This window comes from Berghia stephanieae, chromosome 6 (genome assembly GCF_034508935.2).
Source record: "Berghia stephanieae isolate SIO BIC M18660-M18661 chromosome 6, UCSD_Bste_1.3, whole genome shotgun sequence".
Classification (NCBI taxonomy): Eukaryota; Metazoa; Mollusca; class Gastropoda; order Nudibranchia; family Aeolidiidae; genus Berghia; species Berghia stephanieae.
Genome location: NC_088365.1, coordinates 49,074,497 through 49,097,276, shown reverse-complemented (window position 1 = coordinate 49,097,276; position 22,780 = coordinate 49,074,497). Strand labels below are relative to the sequence as shown.

The 22,780-nt window shown below is 34.7% G+C and overlaps 2 protein-coding genes across 14 annotated transcripts in view; one reads left to right on the top strand and one right to left on the bottom strand.

Annotated features, from left to right (window-relative positions):
- Nucleotides 1-19,399, bottom strand: part of LOC144975182 (uncharacterized) — a 32,154-nt gene extending 12,755 nt beyond the window's left edge. For both annotated transcript variants that reach the window (XR_013645877.1, XM_078918993.1), the window contains exons 1-20: nt 18,884-19,399; nt 13,320-13,511; nt 12,017-12,125; nt 11,218-11,581; nt 10,157-10,407; nt 9,704-9,804; nt 9,376-9,469; nt 8,967-9,044; nt 8,191-8,421; nt 7,134-7,243; nt 6,802-6,882; nt 5,358-5,646; nt 5,049-5,204; nt 4,348-4,539; nt 3,581-3,712; nt 2,308-2,549; nt 1,861-2,056; nt 1,446-1,628; nt 884-1,043; nt 267-457 (exon numbers count right to left, since the gene is read on the bottom strand). Coding sequence is in view for 1 of the 2 variants with exons in the window: in XM_078918993.1 (XP_078775119.1) it covers nt 267-457; nt 884-1,043; nt 1,446-1,628; nt 1,861-2,056; nt 2,308-2,549; nt 3,581-3,712; nt 4,348-4,539; nt 5,049-5,204; nt 5,358-5,646; nt 6,802-6,882; nt 7,134-7,243; nt 8,191-8,421; nt 8,967-9,044; nt 9,376-9,469; nt 9,704-9,804; nt 10,157-10,407; nt 11,218-11,581; nt 12,017-12,125; nt 13,320-13,414 (3,255 nt within the window). In the remaining variant the exon portion in view is untranslated. The remainder of the gene's footprint in view (nt 1-266; nt 458-883; nt 1,044-1,445; nt 1,629-1,860; nt 2,057-2,307; nt 2,550-3,580; nt 3,713-4,347; nt 4,540-5,048; nt 5,205-5,357; nt 5,647-6,801; nt 6,883-7,133; nt 7,244-8,190; nt 8,422-8,966; nt 9,045-9,375; nt 9,470-9,703; nt 9,805-10,156; nt 10,408-11,217; nt 11,582-12,016; nt 12,126-13,319; nt 13,512-18,883) is intronic.
- A 6-nt stretch (nt 19,400-19,405) lies between these two features.
- Nucleotides 19,406-22,780, top strand: part of LOC144975180 (calcium-dependent secretion activator 1-like) — a 107,953-nt gene continuing 104,578 nt past the window's right edge. For 8 of the 12 annotated variants that reach the window (XM_078918985.1, XM_078918982.1, XM_078918986.1 and 5 more), the window contains exon 1: nt 19,417-20,325. In XM_078918985.1, the coding sequence (XP_078775111.1) occupies nt 19,531-20,325 (795 nt within the window). In that variant the 5' untranslated portion in view covers nt 19,417-19,530. Of the gene's footprint in view, nt 20,326-22,780 lie in introns of all 12 variants that reach the window. The other 4 variants (XM_078918989.1, XM_078918991.1, XM_078918987.1 and 1 more) reach the window with 2 other exon arrangements.

Sequence of the window (22,780 nt, the reverse complement as noted above, 5' to 3'; positions counted from 1 at the left end):
AGACATTGATTGCTATGCAGGTCTTTCAATATTTCAATAATCCCCTACAAATGAATTATAAATAGTGAAGAAAAAAAAAAAAATATTAAAAATTGGCACAGCATTTTGTTCTACAACGAACCTTTTTGAACTAAATTAGATTCAAACTAATTATCTTGGAAAACACAGCACCCCATGATACTCTTTTTAAGGTACTTAACATAGTTTAATAATATTCTGAATATATATTACATAAATTATAACTAGCATTTCAAGGGATCCCTTACATCGTCAACGCTGAGGCGATGGGCAGGCAGGAAAGACTTCAAACCATTCGATTTGGGAACAACATCCATGGCTGCAACAGGCTCAGAAGATAAAACTCCTGGGCTCGGAGAGTATACAGCGGCAGGACCAGAGCCTTCTGCCGAAAGGGATTCTCGCATCAATCTACGCTTTTTCAGTGGTGTGACAAAGTCTGTGGAAATTTGAGGAATGTCATTCATTTTTAACTATTTAGACAAATAATCATGCCACCCAAAAATTAAAAAAAACAAACAACAAAACTCCCATGACAAAAATGCAAATCAACTTTCAAAAGTTCATTGTAGGTTCAACATTCAGTTGACCTTGCAGCTTTCTAAATTGCAAAGGAATCCCATTTGAGTACACTATTATTCATTGCAGGCCTATGACTCTGTCAGCTCCTTCCCCCAAATATTTATCTTGTCACCGTTAAACTAATGTTATCTTTATGGTCTGTTGGCTGTTCTATTGACTTAATTATCTGGCTGTGGCAATTTTACAAAGTAACAAAGTAGAGAGGAAAACAAAAAACACATCTGGACACAAAGGGAACCTTCTTATTCAAGTAGCAACAAACATGTTCGTCTAGTGCACTCACCCAAAGGTGAAGACGCCCCTGGACTGGCCAAATTGAGGCCATTATTAGGACTGACACTTCCATAGATGGGGGAGGCGCTCCCAATTTCAGTGCTGACCGAAAGGCTGTGATTAAACGTTACTGGTGCAGGTTCTTCGTGCATTGCTTGGCGCAGCCACCGCTGGAAATTTAAAAAATTTAAAAAAATCAAGAAAGACTAAAAATCAAAACCAAGCAAGATTGTAGTGTATTTCTATTGTGTCTTGAACATGTATTTCTGATAGCATATAAATATGGCATTTCCATGATAAAAATAAATAACCTCAACTTTGATATGCACACACATTGCACTCACAATTTAATGATCTACACATTTATTCCAAGGATGAAACCTTAACAGCAAGGAGAAAACTTTACACACAACTGTTTAAATACTGACTAAATTTCCATTTCATAAAAGCTTAACTTATGTGCCATAAAAAAAAAAGAAACAAAAACAAAATGAAACCCAACTAAATAATTCAAAAGACGGCACCAAACTAACCAACCCCAAACATATGCACACCGACAGGTCAAAATTTACCTTTTTAGCAAATCCTCCACCACTACTTTCTGATGCTCTATGACATCCCGCACTGTGTGAATTCCTCCTCTGCAAGTGATCCATGGCATTGACCCTTTGACTGGGCAGACACTCAACAAACATCTCCTCTTGTTTACTATTGCTTTCATCTTCATGTTTGTGAGACCACTCATTGAACAGATGCTACAGACCAAAATATATATATATATATTCATCAGCGGTTGAAAAAATAAAAAATACAAAAAAAATTTAAGAAACAAATCAAACTCCTTCACTTTCAAATAAATGGACAAACATACAGGATATGTCACAAGATATATGACTCAAATGAATCCGTTGAAATGAATAAATTACAAACGCAAGGCTTGTGTTAAGTTGCAAGCAATGATAAAGGCTTAAAAATAATATATCTTACCTTTTTTGTTTTTATGTATTTGAATTCTTCCCCATCAGTATCCATCGAATCTGTAGAAGTTGGCAATGGGGCTGATGTTGGAGTTGGTGGCGGTATATAAGGTGGGATCTGAGCAATACTGCTATTTGTACTGCTTTCATCTTGCGATGGGGGCAATGAGTCTGTTAGTGGAGGGGCTGTTTGTACACGACTTCTCCTGCAAAGACACCATGTGACCACAAACACAATAAATCAAACGTGCCACCAGAGGAGGAAGAAAGAGATAAGTAGAGGAATAAGAAGAATAAGAAGAAAAAAAAGGAAACAAATAATTAATATTAAAAAAAAGTAAAAATAAGATATTTTCTTTTCAAAATTACCACACAACAATGAGTTTCCATTCAAAGGATGTCAAAGATCAGCTTGTAAACCTATCCTGCAAACAAAACATTAATCTAACATATATACCTTCTCTTTCTTTTCCCAATCTTCCTGGGAGGTTTTTGAGAGGTCGGTTCCTCTTTGACAGGGACATCTGATAGCTGGCATGATGGAGTAGATGATGGTGATTCCTTCTTGATTTCACTGGACACCAGTAGTGACTTTGCTTGCTGTGGCTCTTCCACTTCAACTTTGACTTCATCTTCCATAGGCTCTTCCTGAGATACTGATCTGGTCCGCAACTCCCCATCATTTTCAGGATCATCCTTCTATTATTTAAAACAAAAACAAAACAAACATGAAAGTAAAAAAAAGAAAAAAGAAGCTGGAAATACATTGAAGGGGGTTCTGAATAAAATACAAAATGTGAAAAGGAGAATGAAACAGAATGACATTCAAATGAATTTTTTTTTCTTTAAAAATTTAAACAAGGTTGCCAGTGGTTAGAGGACTGAAACCTAAAATTCAATAGTCATTTTACTAAACTTGAAAATATCTCGTAACAGACTGAAATATAAAATTGCGGTACAGCAAACTTGTTTTCATTGGAAACAATCCCTCAATGACTAGAACTTACTATCATTTTTTGTTTGTAACTACAGTTCTTGAAATGGCACTGGAAATCTAAAATAAACAGGGAAGTGGCACCCATAAATCTAAAATCAAAATGTTCCGATGAAGTGACAGCCACCCACGGATCCAAATCATATTGTTCTGATAATGTGACACCATGAATCTAAATCATAAGGTGATAAGGTGACAAATCTCCTTGAATTCACAGGCAAAAAGTGCTTAAATTTACAATAACCCAAGAAGAACAAAGCGAGAGACAAGTTCATCACTGAGATGATGGCAAAGTAAAATTAAGTTGATTTCGCTTTGCACTTCATTTAAATTATATTGGAAGTCAATGACCATTATTACAACCATAGACAAGCCACAAATCAGCGATCCACGACACATTTGTAAAACCAATTGATTTGAGGGTGGAGACAGCTGATTTGAATCAGAGCAAAATAAAATAGCACCATTTGTACCATCTGAGTAATTTGTAAAATCTTTTTTTGATAGCAGAATGTGTATATGTTCTGACAAGCACACTCATTCAATCTCATTTTAAACACAATAGTTGACAAAGCAGGAATGACTATTGGACTGACTTGAACATCATAAGTTTAATAGTTGAAAATAAAAAGCTAGACTTGACAAATGATGACCACCAATTATGTGAAGTGAAAAAAAAAGAAAGAACACAAATACAAACAAAAATGAAGGGAACAACCGAACAGTCAAGACTTACCTTCTTCCCTTTCTGGTCAGTTTTTTTAGTAGATCCTTCACCTCTTGCAATCGCCTCCTTCCTTCGTTCTTCTCTCTTTTCCATCTTTTCAAAAGCTTTCATTATTGCATCAAGTTTTCTTTCTTCCCTTGTCTAGGAATAATATAAAAATAAAAAAAGCGCTGATTACAAAGTTAAGCATTACATCATTTGACCATATAGGCTAAAAGAACACAGAAAAGAAAGTGATGCAAGCATACTACCACCCTGATGCGATGTTAAATATCTGACGAAAAAGCATAAATACCAAACCATTTTATGCATTATCTATCTGGAAATCACACCTACTTTACAGCAATTATGATATTGTAAGGGATATAATAAAATAAATAATATTATTCTTGCTAAATATTTCATAGCGCAGAAATCCAGGCTTTTTATGTTAGAGATAATTCAGAAAACTAAATTTTAAAAAATAAAAAAAATTATTGGAATTTCTTGTTTTCCATGGGAGGGAATAATGGGGAAAATCAGATTTGAAAGGGTACAAGGAAGGTTTGAATAAGTTAAGTCAGTCAAGGAGTAGATATCAATTATTAAACATAATTGTCACATTGTAAGTGCATACATATGGCACATGGATACTGCAAGAATTGGTATCCTTAATGAAAGTCCAGAAAATTGATTAAGGACGAGGGAATTCTAATTCAGTCGAGTCACTGATAGAAAGATAGCAATATGACTCTTCTTTTTTTTCAATTGAGACCCGAGGAGGAATGCATAGTTACCATTTTTCTATAGTTTTCTTCTGATTCTTCCTTGTCATTTTCTTGGCCAGAAGTGACTTCATCCTTTATCTGAGGCTTTTCTTCTATCACATCTTCTTGACTTTGTCTTCTTGATGACAGGCGTCTTTCTCGCTTCACCTCAGCAGGGATTGGGCTAAGCAACTCTTTATTCTCTTTCACCTTATTCTTGGGCTGTTAAACACAAAATAAATACTGAACTTGCCCACTAATAAACAATTACTAAAAATAAATGAGAGGCACAACATGAAAGACTTTGTACAGTCATACCCTCCCCCTTTAATAAAAAAAACCCAACTCCCAATAAAGTGAGCTATATGCCAGCCAAAGAACAGAAAAAAAGAAATAAAAGTCACTCACCACACACAAAATAAGAAAAAAAAAAAGACAGAAAAGAGACCCCCCCACCCCTCCTGCCCAAAGCATGATCGAAAACAAAAAAAACCCCCAAAAACCTAAGCATAAATAAACCCCAAAAAGATCAAACATATAATTTCTCCACCATTTATTGTTCTGGCACTCATGGCAACATGATTCTAAACATATAATACAATCATTGATAACAATCAATTGGAGCAATCTGTTGAGGAAATCATTGCAGTATTTGTTCCATAAACTGTCCAAAGCTTATTTTCTTTCTCATAACAAAAGCTTGTTTGAATTGATGTTGCCTTTGTACATACCTCCTTGGCTTTAGAAGCCTTTTCTTTAGGTGTAGCTGTGATCGTTACATGTGAGACCTCATCCTTCACTTCTTCCAAAACCCTGCTCCCTCGCCTAAGAGATGTTGCACTCTTTGGTAATGGAGACGTTGCTGGCTTTATGTAAGATGCTGGTGGCTGGAAAACAAAGCATCAAAGAAATAATAAAACAAATGGTAACAAATTTTTAAAAAATGTTCTTTACTTAATCTACGGCATGCAATCTTGTCACCAGCAACTCATAATTTAAAAAATGAAGTGTTAAATTTCAAAATAATTTTTTCTACTAACCTGATAAGCATCATTATTCAGGCAATCTTTAAAATCTGTTGAAGTCCTTGACTCCGACTGAGCCTCTAACAAAGCAGATGCTGCTAACAATGTGGAAACATTCATCCTAAGGGGACTATTGGTTGGGGTTGTGGCTGATGGAGACTTTACATCAGCAACCTTCCCAGGGGAGGATGGAATTTTCCTTGGACTACTCTGTGGACTGGACATTTTCTGTGAGTGGTCTGGAGACTTTTGCTTAACATCTCCCCCTGACGATTGCCGTCTTCTCTTGCCTCCAGCTTCTTTCCTATAAAGATAATATTTCATAATACATAAGGTTGTTATTATAGGATCAGAATAAAATCATACTTCAAGAACAAGATAACGACTAAGGAAAGATGTAAAATTGAAAAGGATGAACATGGTATAACAAATCTTATGGGAAAATATGGTTTTCTTTGGAAAAAGTGGATATACTGATGAGGGTGGTGATGATGATGTGGTGACTGTGGCAGTAATGATGATGATAATGTAACACCTAATAGACACAGCTGTGTTTTAGAAGCTCTTTGATTTTTAGTTAGTTTACATTTTGTTTTATCATTAGATTCTATATTTCATGTACTTGTGTTGAACTTGACCATCATCTATAAATATTCATCAAAAACGTTCTTGAGACCAAGAGGAGGTAGGAGAAAACAAAGGATGATTGAAACTGTAAAAAACAATAGGCCAACAATAGTTCACGCACAGACCACTTTCAACATTGACAACCGTTCTCATAATAGTTGACATTGAAACAAGACAACAACTCACCTTGCCATCGCACCACACAATGACTCAATACACCCGTCACAGTCAAAACACGAAATCCCACCACCTACCCTGCATAACACACATAGTAAAAACCGCTCAAGGAGTCCCCAGCTATTTACGGATATGATTTGTCAAGATAGTCAAAGCAGAGGAGGGAAAAAGTCAATGACACAGATTGATGTGCCCCTTGTTAACACTGTAAATAACTACATAGACAAGAAAACACACATAACTGAATCAACACATGTCAACAATTTCTATTTCAGCAATGGACACACATAGTTAATAATCTCCCATTCCTGTTACCAACAATATAAGAAGTGTTCAAAATAACTACTAAGAAAAATCTCAAAGTAATGAACAAGACAATGTGGTGATGGTCCTCAATTTGTCTAAAGAAATTTAAAACTGGAAAATTGCTTTTTTGAAGCAGGACCAGTTTTCATTTTTACCCCCTGGTAAACCAAAACAGCAGGATTTTCCCCATCTATGATTATCTATGATATACATTTCTTTTGAAAAAAAAAAAACATTAACAAAAAAAAAAAAAAAAAAAAAAAAAAAAAAAAAAAAAAAAAAAAAAAAAAAAAAAAAGAAACACCCCCCCCCCCAAAAAAAAAACATAAACCAAACAAACAGCACTTACTGTTGTGATTTCTTTTTCTTCTTCCAGAATCGAGAAATAACACAGTTTGTTCTGAGGCAGGCACATTCAATACAAGTATTACTGAAAATAATATAGACATTTAGGAATTACCATCATCTGAATAAGATGAAAATTAAAAAAAAAAGAAGATAAAGTACAGTCATCCAATCCTAAAAATGTGGAAATGTTCAGCACTACAATGTATATTTCTCAATTATGGTAATGAGATTTTTGTAAATCATACAATTCTTAGAATTTACAAGGAACTTTTCTATTGAATCAAATACTTAATATAATGATAATCATAGTCATATTGCAATTGAAGATCTTACCTAATATGATAATCATAGTCAAATGGAATGGTGACTTCTACACCTGAACCGATGTCTTTCTTGGCCAAAATAACAAAGTGAATTTTTCTATCTCCATACTGTAACTGGACCTAATGAAGAAATAAAATAAATATATATATTAAAAAAGAAAAAGAAAATAAAATGTGATCATAAGCGAGCCACAAAATCATCCGAAATGTTTGCCTCACACCTGAAATACTTTCAGATTTTTGAAAGCTGCGATTTGCTTGATGTTGATATTCATTTTGTTAAATTAATAATTGAAAAACTAACATTTAATCTGACATTAGGGTTTTAGGAACTCTTAGTCTGAGATATAAGATTTAATGCCGGAAAATGTAGAATTAGAAATCATCACCAAAAAGCAGTCTTCCTCGATTTATGAATATTAATTAAACAGTAATAATTTAAGCTGCCAATGACACAGATTTTTATTTTTGAGTCACAATTCCCACAAAATTCAGATATTTTGCCGTCCAAATAAGGATTATGTACCAAAATTTTCAGACAAAATTAACACAAATATTTATTTCTGCAGAGAAAATATTCTAGTAACCAATTTGAGAGCATTTTGTAGATTCTTAAAGGATTTTAAAGTAATATTTAACAGACGAAACAGTGGAAATTTGGCGTTGTTTGTTTTCTCTCTCTTGAAATTGGGATTTTTTTTTTATAAACAAAAATATCCAAATTTTTTGTTTGTTGCCAGTGGCAAGTCTGAATCATACATAGTTTTTACTTTCATACTCCAAGAGCTGTCCAGAATTTATTTCTCCTATGGACGATGCTGACAGATTACAAAAGAGTGCTCATTACGACTACACCCAAGCAAGATTCAGAATCAATGATTAAATAAAATAAGTTTTTACCACAAAACATTGTTGGTGCCATCTAGCAACCATAATGCATTATATATATATTTTAAAAAAATGATTCTGGGACTAAACAGAAAAAAAAAAAAATCATAATACACAAAATATAAAGTGGTATTAAAAAAAAAAAGCCCCACCCACCCACCACAAAACAAACAATATACCTCTGCATTTGGAGTGCAAGATCTCCTGATGAATCTTGATTGGTTGCCACTGTGAGTGGCATCAACACTGTAAACAACATCTGCTTTCGAGTGGAAAAGGACGAATGGCTGTAGTAATGTGGCTGCTTTATATAATAAGCACTGCTGATCATATTCATATTTAAACATCACTTTTCCAGTGTATTCAATAATTCCCTGACCTGCAAGGATATGATCTACTGCTTTCAACCCCTGAAAAAAAAACAAACAAATATGTGATGCTTTTATTTTAAGCAACCAAATATATGACATACGTCAAAGAAGGAAGCAAATGAAGCATATAAACCAGAAAAAAAAAAAAGAAGAGGATATCTAGATGAAAATTCTTAAAATTTTTTTTTGGAGCGGTTATATAGCGCAATACCCACTAAACATGCTCCAAGCGCTTTACAAGGGGTCCCAACAGCAACATTTAACATGTAGGACGGGACATGATGCCTGTTAGGTGATATAATTTTTTTCGGACAGAGACAATGCTGTTCATGGCCAGGTACTCATTTCACACCCGAGTATAGTGAGAGAATGTGAGTAAAGAGCCTTCTCCAAGGACTCAACTATGCCCCGAGCAAGGCTCGAACCCAGGACCTTCCGACCCGAAAGCGAGTGTCATACCACTAGACCACATAGCCAAACTAAAAATCCTTCCAAGTTTACAAAAGGAAGGTTTTATTTTTTCCTAAAATTCAAAACAGAAATAAATCTTTTTGGATCAGAAAGATGTTGCCAGTCGTTAATACCTTTCTATTTTTCTTGACATCTGCCACACAAACAAGCTGTGCCAGCAGCCGAGTTGACAAAAAATTAGGAACGTCTCCCTGAAGCGAGAAAAAGAACAATTTGATGGCATGTCTTCCATAATCAAAAAAGAATGGGTGATGAACAAAAAGTAAACAGGTCTATGAAATACTTGGCGAAATATATTCATAATCAGAAAATTAAAAGCAATAGCGATTTCCAGATGGAGTAAATATGAAATAGATGTTGCTTAGATTTATAATATGTAGTATCGTGATTTCTTGTTTTTGTTTTAAAACATTTTTATTATGTAAAGAGCTGAGCACGATTAACGTGGAATTTTAGGCGCTATATAAATTCATTATTTATTATTTATCTATTTATTAAAAATATATAAAAGGACACACTTACCGATTTAAATAGCTGCACATTATCAGCGGTGAATGCAAGGATACCATCACTGTATTTATTTTCTTGAATGACATCATATGCATCAACCCATGGACTGTGAATAAAAAAATGTTGTTTGCAAATGAGTAAATCTAAAAAAGTCCATTGAAAAGTCAAGTGGCATTGCTCTCTCTATCCGTGCATACGTCTTTGTCTTTACATGCACATTCGGCCTTCGACCAACTTCACTTTTATTATCCAAAAACTAGTACTCAGCAATAAGATCTAATATGGAAACAATTGAGTGAAGTGAAAAAAACAAACAAATCAAACAAATGATTACAGTTACCTTGAATTACTATCCCATGGGTCCTCTGTATTGCTTTGCTCAGCTACCATTAAAGGACGAGATTTTAGTTCTTTTAACTTACGCACACCTGATTTGAAAACCTGTGGATCAAGAATAAAATGTCATGAAAATCTTCAAATTAAAAGTTTCAATTCATGTTAAAAATACTTTTTCATCTCTTAAACACAGCAGCCTGTTTTTGAAAATAAAGAGCAATGCAGAAAAAAATGAAAAAATCCTGCAATAGGTATAAGTGGGAAAGTTTTTAAAATGTTATGCCAAAGAACTAAGAAAAGACAAATCAAATATTCAGTTATTCATAATCTAAGGGAAGCAAAAGTGCTTCATCTGCAAAAGACCGGTGAAAATCGTTTGCTATCAATGATCGGGGTGCAATAAATATTTTGTTTTGGTAGCATTTATCTTGACAAGTAACGAGAACCTGAACATCACCTTCTTTGACTTGATGGCTTTGATATTCTCCTTCTCTTTCTTTCCAGCTTTCTTTAATTTCTTTTGGATGCCCGCCGCTGCCTTCCCAATTTTCAACTTCAGCGGTGTTTTCTCTTTGGTCTTTGCATTTCTCCTTTGCTTGAGACCCTTTCTTTTGGCAACAGGCATTTTCTTCACCATGGACGCTAGAGCATTTGCTGCTTCCTCAGGGTCTGTGTCAGTAGCACTGGAATCTGACAGGACATTTCGTGCTGCGGATGATAAGAGAAAAAATAAAATGGTATTTTGATGAATGGAATCCAATCAATTTTCGGAATTTCAAGTCTGTAATGGTGGCCCTTAAATTCTTTAATTTTCTGTCATAAAGTGAGGAAAGTCATTGTTTCAGCAGGTAAAAATACAAAATCAGAATGACACCTAAAGGGAAATATGACAGCTACCTTCAGATATTGATTAAAAATGTTGGAATATTGATCACTGTCCCCAAACAACCCACCATGTAATAACCTACCATAAAAACTCTTAAAATCAAAAACTAACAAATAATCTAATTCAAAACTTGGTTCGACTTGACTTGACTTCAAGCTTCCACTTTTGATGCCATCCAACTTCGCAGCTTTGGCCATTCATCTAATTCTTGCATTTAATAAAATTGGTTCATACACATAAAATTTCACTGAACCTGCCTTGTTTGTCATAGTCTAATATCAAACACCACTCAAAAACTTGACAATACTATCATCTAAAAGTAAGACCAAGAGACATTAAGTTGTGATCACTATATTTTGGACTTTAATTAGAGCGCTCCATCCCATCTTTCTCATCAATAGATAATAATTAATATAAATATCCTCTGTTCAATTATTCGAGTACACAAAAATAAAACAGGAATTTTAATTTTGTAAGAAACACGGTTGATAGGGATTGAAATTTCCTAATCCAGACTGATGGTATGAATATCTGTAGACTAAAATATTTTTACAATTTTTATACCCCCCTCCCCCCTTAAAAAAAAAATATTTTACAAAAAGTCACTGATAAATGTCAATTGCCAAATTTACCTGCAAGTTCCTCCCTTTTCCTCTTCTGCAACGCTTTTGCTCTGACAGCGTCCAACACTCTCGGCTGACACAGCTCACAAAAATAATTATCAGGTATGTTATCTCGTTCCACCCCCATGCAGTCTATATGCTGCCACACACTGCACTTGTCGCAGCAGATCATGTAACCGTCATCGTGGAGGTACCCACAGATGCATCGTGTAATACTATCCTCAACTACTTCTTCCACAACAGAGACCATAGGACTTGTCTTGACTTCCTCTTCCATCTGGACCACGCCATTGACTTGCAGAGGCGACGGGGGCGGATCTGGTGTGGCAGGTCGAGGGGGAGATGGAGGTGGTGGCATCCCATAGTTATGATCCTTGAAAACAATAAACAAAACAAACAAAAAATGAAAATAATTATGGATAAAACCAGTTGACATAAATTTAACAAAACCAATAAATATAACAATGACAATGTTCAAAAACGAAAGAGATAGGACCAATTGAAAACCATATCTACCTGCCACAGGCAATGAACTATCATTAAAAAAAAAAAAAATCTGTCCAAAACTTTAAAAACCACTGAAAATGTTCAAATTGAATAATTATAAGATAAAAAAAAGTTAAAGGTTAGATTTAGCTCAAAAGTTTTATATTCTTCAACGTGTCTGCACCCTTTTAACTCAAATTTCTAAGCACAAGATGCCCTTAACAGGGTCATATGGTAATTTAGATATAAATCTTCAAAGCCTAAATGCTCTTACATTTGCTGCTAATTAATTTATGACAACAGAGTAGTAAGTTTATCTTACGTGGTATGGCAAGCCAAAGTAACTGGTGTTATTTTGTGGCTGCGAGAACACAGCAGGCAAGGGCCTTTGGTAGGTGTGCTCTGGCAGGGGAATGTCCAGCACATCCGCACTGAGGATAAGATCAGTTTTTGAAAATTAACCATGTGCTTTCTACTTTGAACAATAAATGAAGGAATATATTTATAAACAACATGTGATATGAGATGGATTAATTTCTATAGTCCATTCCAAGACGTGCGCACGGAAGTTACGAAATGAGGTGCCATGATTTTTTTGCATGGGGAATTATATTTTAAGTGATGCTACAAATTTTGAATATTATATTGATAGACCAAACAGTTCTTTCACAATGCCGAATTCCTTTGATCTTTTTGGCGTTTTAAATAAATTATGACAAACTTTAAAATGTGCACATATAATATATTGGACAACACAACCAGTTAGTTATGTGCACACTTTTTGGACAAAAATAATGCTGTCAAAAAACCAGAGGGATCCTCCTAATTTTTACGCTCGCCCCCCCTCCCACAATGCAAAAAATTCTGCTTAACATCACAAACAATTCCAATGTTAGAGCCAATTATCAATAAAATCCATCAGAAGGTTGTAACGAAATACATGTCAATGTGTGTGCACAGGCTGTGGAATGGACTATAACATCATGAATAATAATAATAATAATAATAATAATAGCAATAATAGTAATAATAATAATAATAATAATAATAATAGTAATAATAATAATAAAAATAATAATGAACAATGCACATCAAATATTTAAAAAATAGTTCCTATTTTGTATTTAGCATTTAGCAAAAAAAAAAAAGTGCTGAATCAATTTTCTCAAATACTTCCATATATTCAGCTTGAAATGATATGATAAATATGTATGTATATATGCCCCATAATCCTAAATAATTTCCGTAACATTTCGTTTTTACTACTTTACCTGTGTTAAATGATACAAAATAATCCAAAAACCAAAGCAGACGTGGAAAAAGCTTTTCAGAGTGTTGTAAAAGTAAATGTGCGAAAAAAGTTTCAATTTTCTCCAGTTTTTCTTTATCCTTTGAGAAGCCATTTCTCCTATCTTTCTGCAGCTCCACTACCAATTTTTGGTTGTTTTTCATAATTTAGCCTATAGAACTGATGACAACTAAAACTTTCCATAATTATTAAAAAAAAACCCAAAAAATGTATTTTTGTGTAATGTTACTAAAATGACCTTTCTACATTGCCTCATATATTTAATTATAACTATTATTCATATTTTCTGCTATAATGAGATGGTATCAAAACTCACTCTGTGTATGATGCACTGGCTTCATCCCCACTGCCATATTGAGTGTCTTGGTTTCTAAGGGGCTTAACAGCTCCCACACGCAAGATGATGCTCATCTCAAGGACACCACTCGAGGTGGTTCATTGATTATATCTTGGTAAATGTCGTCAATTTCCTCAAACTCAAACATGGCAAATCCAAACAGGACAATATCTGAAAGTTTAAATTATGAACACAGACATGTATTAAACAATGTAAAACCATGTAAAAAGTAATCATATAAGTTGCATTGCGTGTGAATCAAAGTACTGAAATGTTTCCCGTTTGTGCATTGGTTCCTATTTCTAAGATGAAATAGATGGCTTCAGAATAAAGACAAAATCATTGAAAATTATGTAGCATTTCTGCACTGTGAGAAAAATTCCTAAAATTGACAATCGAGAAATTAAAATCTTTATTCCTGCAAGGTTATTATATATATATATATATATATATATATATATATATATATATATATATATATATATATATATATATATATATATATATATATATATATATATATATAAAATATATATATATATATCATTGAGGATTCATATACTAAGATAGACTGACTGAATAACTGGACATTAATCAGGACAGGCAGCAAAATGTCCAAAATGTGTAAATATCTAATGAATGTCACTGCAGCACCCCCCCCCCCCCCCCAACCAAAAAGATGCAGTTCTATGAATGGAATGCATACAAATTATCACTATTTCTTTCCAAGCGCAGTTTCATACAGGAATCATTGCTTGTTCAGAACAAAAATTATGAGAACATCACGGATCTAATTGTGATTGCTAAAAACTGGGATATTTTGTTAGTAAATAATGTCCATCTCATTGGTCAAAGATGTAAGTTCAAAGCCTAATCTTTCCTGCAAAGAACAATAGTGCTAGATAAATCCTGAAATTTTATGATAGTCCCATCATCTTCTATAGTTTTGTCAAAATTATCATTATCAACTGCAATATTACATACTAGATATGTACAGCTTTTTTTGTTGGATTTCAATTATTATATGTGCAAATACGCAAAAAGGAACAATTCATTTTTAAAAAAAGAAAAGAAAAGAATCACTAATACAGAACATAAATTAAGGACTGAGCATGTTTTTAATTCATAAAAAAGTAATCAGAAACCTCCCTTTTAGTTTTATTTAGTTGCTTTTATTTTTATCTCAATCAATCAAATTAAGTTTATATACTGAAATTAAAATTTAGACATGCGACACATACAAGGGTACCATGTGCTTCAGTTACCCCAATGCAGTTCAATAGTGAAACCGGATTCCCTAATTACTTCATTCTGGGGTGAGAATGACTAGTTACAAAAAAAGGGGGAAATTTTTCAGCACGTAGATCAAGACCCATCCATACGACGATAACCTATAGATTTGAACTTCATTAAAATTTACTGAAATGCAATCCAAGTTATGAATTGATTTTCTATTTTTCTTGTCAAATCCCTACCCATCATCTATTCATCCAAGGAAATCACAGGCATTGTGTCACTTTTGACTTATGGTGCCACCCTGGCTAACGCCATTAAAAAATGCGAATGTCACCAAAATTTATGCAATGAGCAAAGGTGTCAAAATTTGACACAAGACATGATATTTTCATCGATATACTGTGGAGCCACTTGAGTGCTTTTCATAGAAAAATGTTTGACATTGCAAAAACAGCGGAACATTTCAAAGAAAATCCCAAAATCCCGAAATTCTGCGGAAGATTATCATCACTGTATGACGTGGTGGTAGTTGTAGTAGTGGTGGTGGTAGGGGTGATGTGGTGGTGGTTGTAGTAGTAGTGGTGGTAGAGATGATTATGTGATGGTGGTTGTAGTAATGGTAAGGACGATGATGTGGTGGTGGTTGTATTGAAGTGGTGATAGGAATGATGATTTGGTGGTTGTTGTAGTGGTGATTGTAGGGATGTTGTGGTGGTGGTTGTAGTAACGCTGGTGGTAAGGATTTTGATACACTTGAACCTTTGTGATGTAGTAAACAACAGTTATAAGTGTGAATAGTTGTCCTTAAGAACGCCTTTCTTATGCGCAATTATAGGCCTTATTTTCTCAACAGAGTAATCAAATATGTTTAAAGCAGTGGAAATCAAATATGCTTAAAGCAGTGCTCTTGTCATCAACTATGTCTTTATATATTGCTTTTATACCAGGTACTGGAGAGGGAGTTTCACCGTGCAGTTCTCCCAAGGAATAGCGGGACAATATATTTATGCGTATATGCAGAGCAGAGTGTGTGATTGGTAGAAGAGGACCCTCCAGACATCTATTCCTGGGTTGTTGTCATCTGTTTTGACAATACAATTGAAAACAAGGACCCATTTCTTTTTCTAAGTTGAAATGAAAGTTTAAAATATTACAAAAAATATTTTTTCGCTATTTGTCTCATGTAATTATCCCCTTTGTTGTATAATAAAGTTATTTCAATACAAAGTACAAAAAATATTCTGTTTGTTATTTATTTAAAACAAGTGGACCTGTGTACATGTATTTTGAGTCATTTGTCACTTCAGATTGTTAACATTTCTTTTCATTTTGCATTTCCATGTAAATCAGGACCACTGTTGATTGACCTACTTTTTAATGAAGACGAAAGGGAGACGTGTCACTTGGTGACCTTGGTGACGTAGAGCATGTCAAGGATGCTGGCAGGTGTTCTTAACCCCTTAACAGCGAAGCTAATTTTTTGCTTTCAGATAATAGTTTGCTTTTATCTTTATTATTGTTAATTGAGAATACAGCGTTTCCACCAAGAGAGCAGTCAGACTATCGCAACTCGGACTTCAATTGTCTATAATCGTTTTGCCGTTACTTGTCTTTTGATGAAAGAAGATTTGGTGTTAGGTCAAAGATCGAATTTCGCCGCTAAAGGTTGCATTGCTACTGGGTTTGCTCTCTCCCCGCACCCCCCCATCCTTTTTTTTTCAACTTAGTATTGTTGATTGCTATTTCCTTTTTTATGATTAGCAAGTGCCGTAGGAGTCTCACAGGATGCAGGAGTACTTCAATTAACCCTTTGCCAATGACACTGATTTTATTGTTTTCAAATAAGTCTTCATTTATATTATTTTTTAACGCAGAAAAAAAGAACGTTTCCACCATAAGAGCAGTAAGAATATTGATAAAAAGCGCTTTGAGCATGTTGGGTGGATATTGCCCTATATAAAAGCTCAAGTTTTTAAATTGTAATTTGTTTTTTGTCTTTTGATGAAAACGGTAAGATTGTATTTTTGGTCCAAGTAAGATTGATATTCGCCTTTAAAAGGTTAAGTTGTTTTGTTTTTTCAGGTTTTTTTGTTTTGTTTTTCAAATGCGGATACGCTGCTTCTTCCTTTTTTTTTCCTCAACTGGCAAGCTATCGCTGTACTTACACGCATGGCTTGCACTCACAAAAGGATACATCTAGGTCACAAAACCTTACAACTTGGTCACACATCAAGACATCTCTGTTTCATTTGTTCCAAGATAGCAAAACAAACCAGACGTCTTGGAGTTTGAAAGAGCTTTCCATAAAATATTTGGTATTTGCAAGACCTCCAGAAACCAATTCCCGATACAGCTCTTGTGCACGGTTACTTATGACCTTGATTTCTTTCGTACCCACCCCCAAAATCCCACTTATTGTGTGTTATAGGCAGAACATAATAAATAGCTGGGCTGCCACATGCGTGACTAAATTGGCCAAAGAGAGAATCTGTACTTTGGCATTAGACACCCAGTACCTGATGTCTTGGTTTTTAATCCTAGCCTAGTGAGAGAGAAAAAAACAAAACAATCATACATGTATCTGCAAACAGCAGAACGTTTTACTTTACATTGAGATGGGAAGGGGAAGGGATAACACTATGACGAGAGAGAGAAAGAGAGACAGAGGGATAGAGAGAGAGAGAGAGAGAGAGAGAGAGAGAGAGAGAGAGAGAGAGAGAGAGAGAGAGAGAGAGAGAGAGAGAGAGAGAGAGAGAGAGATGGGCAGGGGGATGGGGAGGATAGTAAGGGGGAATGGGAAAAGATGAAAGAAACAATGGGTTGCCTGATGACGTAGATCAAAGGATTGTTACAGCGGTGTTCACGGTGCGTACTTCGTGAAATTTTAACCTTTTACAGTGACACTAATTTTTTTCTCCAGATTGCTTATGCAGAATAAATCGTTTCCACCAAGAGAGCAGTAGTAAGAGTATATTTCTACTCGGGCTTCAATTAAACTATAAATCGCAAAGCTTGTCTTTGATAACATTAAGACTAAGATCTGGAGTTTGGGGAGTGTAAGATGGAATCTCGCCATTAATGGTTAAAATTGAAAGCAAGAAAGAAAGAAAGAAAGAAAGAAAGAAAGAAAGAAAGAAAGAAAGAAAGAAAGAGACACACACACACAGTCTCGCATCGGCTACGAACTAATTTTGCGCACCAATTTTTACTGCACTAATGCACCAAATTGCATACTTATCTAGGGACACTTTTTTCCGTATCTTTTTCTCAATAAACTTTTTAAAAAAACCTTTGTTTTTTTTGCGACGGCCACCATTGAAACAGACGTAAACTCACACGATTTCGCTAGGAATGAATCATGAAAAAATTTAGGATATAATTTCAAACACAACTTTTGAAATTCATCAAGGATTGTCTAGTACTGATTGTTTTTTGATAGAAAACAAATGCATCTTCAAATCTAAACTGCTTTTGACGGTAAGCGTTAAGGTTTTTTTTTTATTATTCTGTCCAAACGAATGATTAGTAAGGATTGATTAAGAAGCTAAGTGTAAGTATTGGTAACCCCGGCGCAGCTCTCTATATATCTAAATCTAAATATAAATATAAAGTGGTGTTTAACATTTATGACCTGACACGGTCTGACTTTTGAGAATAATAATAATAATAATAATAATAATAATAATAATAATAATAATAATAATAATAATAATAATAAGGACGATATCTGATCCTGATCAGCGTCCATCAGCCATTGCCATTATCATTGTTCAAGTTCAAGATTCCGATTATCTCAGATTGATGAATGAATGCTGATCAAATTGCTTTTTGATCACAAAACCTTTTTTTGAGAAGTGAGGAAAGGTAATGTGCTTGGTTGACCAGGGGTACCCAGATAGAAGTTGAAGGCTGATTGCCTGAGGAGGCCCAGGCCAGAAGGAGCTTAGGCTTAGGGAATGCGATGACTCACTTGACTTGGGACTGGGTGAAAAGCAAACGGTCATCATGATTTGCAAAGATATTTGATCTCACGATCAACAAAGGGTCAAAACACCCTACAGAAATCTCAACTACCTTATTTCCTAACAACAATCAAGTTTGGCGAATGTCAAATCTAAGGAGACCAACTAAGAAAACGGCCTTCATATCAATATTCAATGTCAGACGACTGTGGGAAAACGGGAATATCGTCTGCAGACTGCAGGTCAGGATGCAGATCGTTTTTTCTTCTTGCCGACAAAATGTTGAATTTTTTGCGTATGGATACGATCTATGCATATAAAAAAATGCGTGATGACGAGACTTACCAATGACAATCAAAAGTAATAATCCATTTTATATGAATAAACACGAATACAACAGGTTCTTTTCACTCAGTGGTACGACTTTTGAACGTCTCAAAATTTAGTAAACAAACATCAAAACTGTTTGTTTATACAGAATAATCAAGCAAAACTGGTTCCAAGGTCATTGGCAAAATTGCATAACAGTGTTTTCGTTGACACCCGAGTAAGACCTTTTTTTTTTCAAGGAAAGCCAAATGGAAATTCTCAAAATTCCGTTATTTATTTCGCTTTTCTGCTATGTTATCGAATAAGATACTAACAATGGCGGCCATAATATTGAACAATTTTGGGGCCTTCACATTCGGTTAGCACGGCACTTCTCGTAAAATTCGTTGATATAATTTTTTGAACATATTTTTGATAATGAGTTGAAAGAATATGAATATAATTGGATTATAGAATGATTTTTTTGGGTGATAATTAATTATTTACAATAAAAGATTAAGTGTCTGAAAGATCCACTTCCGCATTATTTGCAATCGTACTGCGCATGTGCGAATGTCTTATAATGTCTTCTCACGTCCGATAATCTGTCAAAATAATGATTATTTTTTTACAATTTTTACCTGTCTTGTTGTTATTTCGTGCATTTAAGTCAACAATTCACAATGCTTGACCCGTCCTCAAGTGAAGAAGAGTCGGACAATGGCACCATTGAGGATGGGGAGGAGAACAACTCGGATGTACTCAGTCTCCCTAGTGCAGAGCAGAGAAGTTTGTCTGCTAGCGGAGATAACCTCAGTGTTGTTGGTGGTCATTCTCGCTCCAATAGTATAAGACCGTCAAGCCCCAGTCCTTCATTAGTGAGTGATAGAGATAAAATTGATGATTTTGATAAATCGGAACGTGAGGAAGAAGAGCGAAGGAAAAGGTTGCAGTTATATGTATTTGTAATGAGATGCATTGCTTATCCATTCAATGCCAAGCAGCCGACGGACATGGCACGAAGGCAGATCAAAGTAACCAAAGCCCAGTTGCAAACAATCAAAGAACGATTTCATGCATTCTTGAATGGAGAGACGCATATTGTAGCTGATGAAGCATTCACAAATGCTGTTCAAAGTTACTACGAGGTTTTCCTGAAAAGTGATAGGATTGCTAACATGGTGCGGAGTGGTGGATGTTCTGCAAATGATTTTAGAGAGGTTTTCAAAAATAATATAGAAAAACGTGTAAGGAGTTTACCAGAAATAGATGGCTTGAGTAAAGAAACAGTTTTGAGTTCATGGATGGCTAAATTTGATGCAATTTACAGGGGAGATGAAGATCCCAGAAAACAACCTCAAAGAATCTCAACCGCAGCATCTGAATTGATTCTCAGCAAAGAGCAATTGTATGAAATGTTGCAAAATATCTTGAATGTCAAGAAATATGAGCATCAAATCTTGTATAATGCATGTCAGGTAAGTGACTATAACTATAATGATCTCTTGTTTTGAAAAATTGCCATTTCTGTTATTTCTAAAGATCCAATTCTCATTCATCCTAACTATAACTATAATGATAATGCAATTCCTGTGACCCATTGCGGTTGCGTATTGTTAGTATGTTAGTATTAACAAGATATGAAGTGAGTAGAAAAGTGCCAGAAGACAATAGAGAATAAAATTTTTTTTCGCGGCGGTGGTGGGGTTTGAACCTGCGACCTTATTGGTACGACAACTCCGCCTGGCAGGTGAGAGCGTGGCTCTACTTGGTGAGCTATCCACGAACACAAAAATATTCGTTTCAAACCCAAGTCATTTCTAGATCCCTCTCTCACCCACTTCTTGAGACCGCCGATTCGTTCGCACACCACCATCGCGAAGTAATTTTGACCAGCAGTTAAGCTTAATAGCCAATATTCTCAACACAAACATATAACATAGAAACGATTGAGACATTGAGTATGCTCCGGTGTATGGGGTGAATTTTTTATTCAGAAAAGTGAGTGGAGCAGGCACTTATTTGGTAACAACAAGATATGAAGTGAGTAGAAAAGTGCCAGAAGACACTTTTCTAATTTCTACTTCGCGATGGTGGTGTGCGAACGAATCGGCTGTCTCAAGAAGTGTGATACAGATAAAATCTGGGATATCTATTGCAACGGAAAAACTTGCAAAGATGGCTACACAGCTGTATCTCAATTGCAAATCTAAATCCACAAAATTATTGAAAACGAGCCGGTTTTTTTTTTGTCTTATAGATAAATTTGTTTTTTCCTTTGGATCATTATCACTTTAACTCGAGGTGAGCAAGTCAGTATGTTTACTATTAGTCATTGAAGTGGTGCCTGTATGTGGAATTTCAGCTGCTATATGATTCTAAAGATTAGCTTCATTGGCATTTTGAGGTGATTCATTTCAAATGTGTTGATAGTAGATAAAAACTAGGCCTCTTCTATCAAATTGGACGAAGTTGCTGATCGCTGACAAATATAATGACAACTGACTTTTTTGTTAACAATGCAGCTAAGACAACTCCCAAATCAGTCACGAGATAAAATACAGTGCAACCCACAAAGGCATGGGCTACAGTGTCATCCTTCATCCTTCTTATAGCAATGTTAGATTGAAGTCCCATTATTTAATTATTGTAGTGTTTTTCTGCAACCTCATTGTGCAAATGCAATCCATAGTTTATGTTATCATTGCTATGTGTTTCTGTATTTAGTCATCGCAAATATATAGGGACATGAAACTTATCTTATGACATCTTTATGTCTTTGTTAATAAAAACTATAAAGCAAATGTTAATGACGTGCAACAGAAATTGTAAATGGTTAGATAGAAGTAGCATTAAAGCTACAATAATTTTCTTCTAAAAAGACATAAAATCATTAGAGAATGATCAGTATCATTGACCGTACTTAACTAAAGATGACTTGCCGGAAGAATGGAACACTTTTAACGTCACAAAAATTGATTTTGTTTGTATTTAAAAAATTATGTTGTGATACAGAACACATTTTCTAAAAGTTGAATATTTTATATTTCGTTTTAAGAAAACAAAGAATAACTAAGTTTTTACAATTAAAAAAAATAAAAATGATGAGATTGCCGATTATCACCCAAGCCCAACATGACTTCCTCCATCTGGCTTCAGACAGTCGTTTATGAAGAAGGGAATAAAAGGCTATAAAAATAAATAATTATCCTCTATTGTTGATTGTGTGTGTGTTGGATTATGCACACATGATGCAATAAACGGTCTACAAACTACACACGTGTAGTTAAAACTGTCTCTTTGTTCTGATTAAAACCAGCTCTCTTCACTCTCAAATCCCCTGTCAGCACATGAGTGGAGGAAGAGGGATTGGAGGGTTGACTTTCTGGCTTTCTTTGTAGGTTAAAAGGTCACAAACTTACCACGCATATATGAAGGGCAAAACTTAAGTATTAACCAATCAAATTCAAATGATATTTTTGCACTATTCTAAATATAGAAAGAGAAAAAAATAAATTTATAAACACATGAGCTTTTATACATGATGGAGTGAGTATGCCGTGGTTAAGACTGACCAGCTCACCCTTAAATAATTTATGATCCTTCGTTTCCAATGTAAGCTTCCTCCTGTCCCATTTTAAGTACTGTCGTTTTAGGGGGTTTCTAAACTTTCAGGCAAACTGGCTTTGCCGGCCTGACTTTCAGGGAAATTAATCCCTTGCTTCCCTCATGTTTCGCTTTGTTAAATTCTTAATAGAATAATCACCACCTGTAGAATTTTTAAAATGATATGCAAGGTGCAAGATATGCTTTTCAATTGACCAATTCAAATAGTAAATTCAATTTGTACTGTATCTCCGACACAAGTGTCTCATGCACGAAGATGAAAACGCTGATAATGAAACCTTCATAACACTTTCATTATTTCAGTTT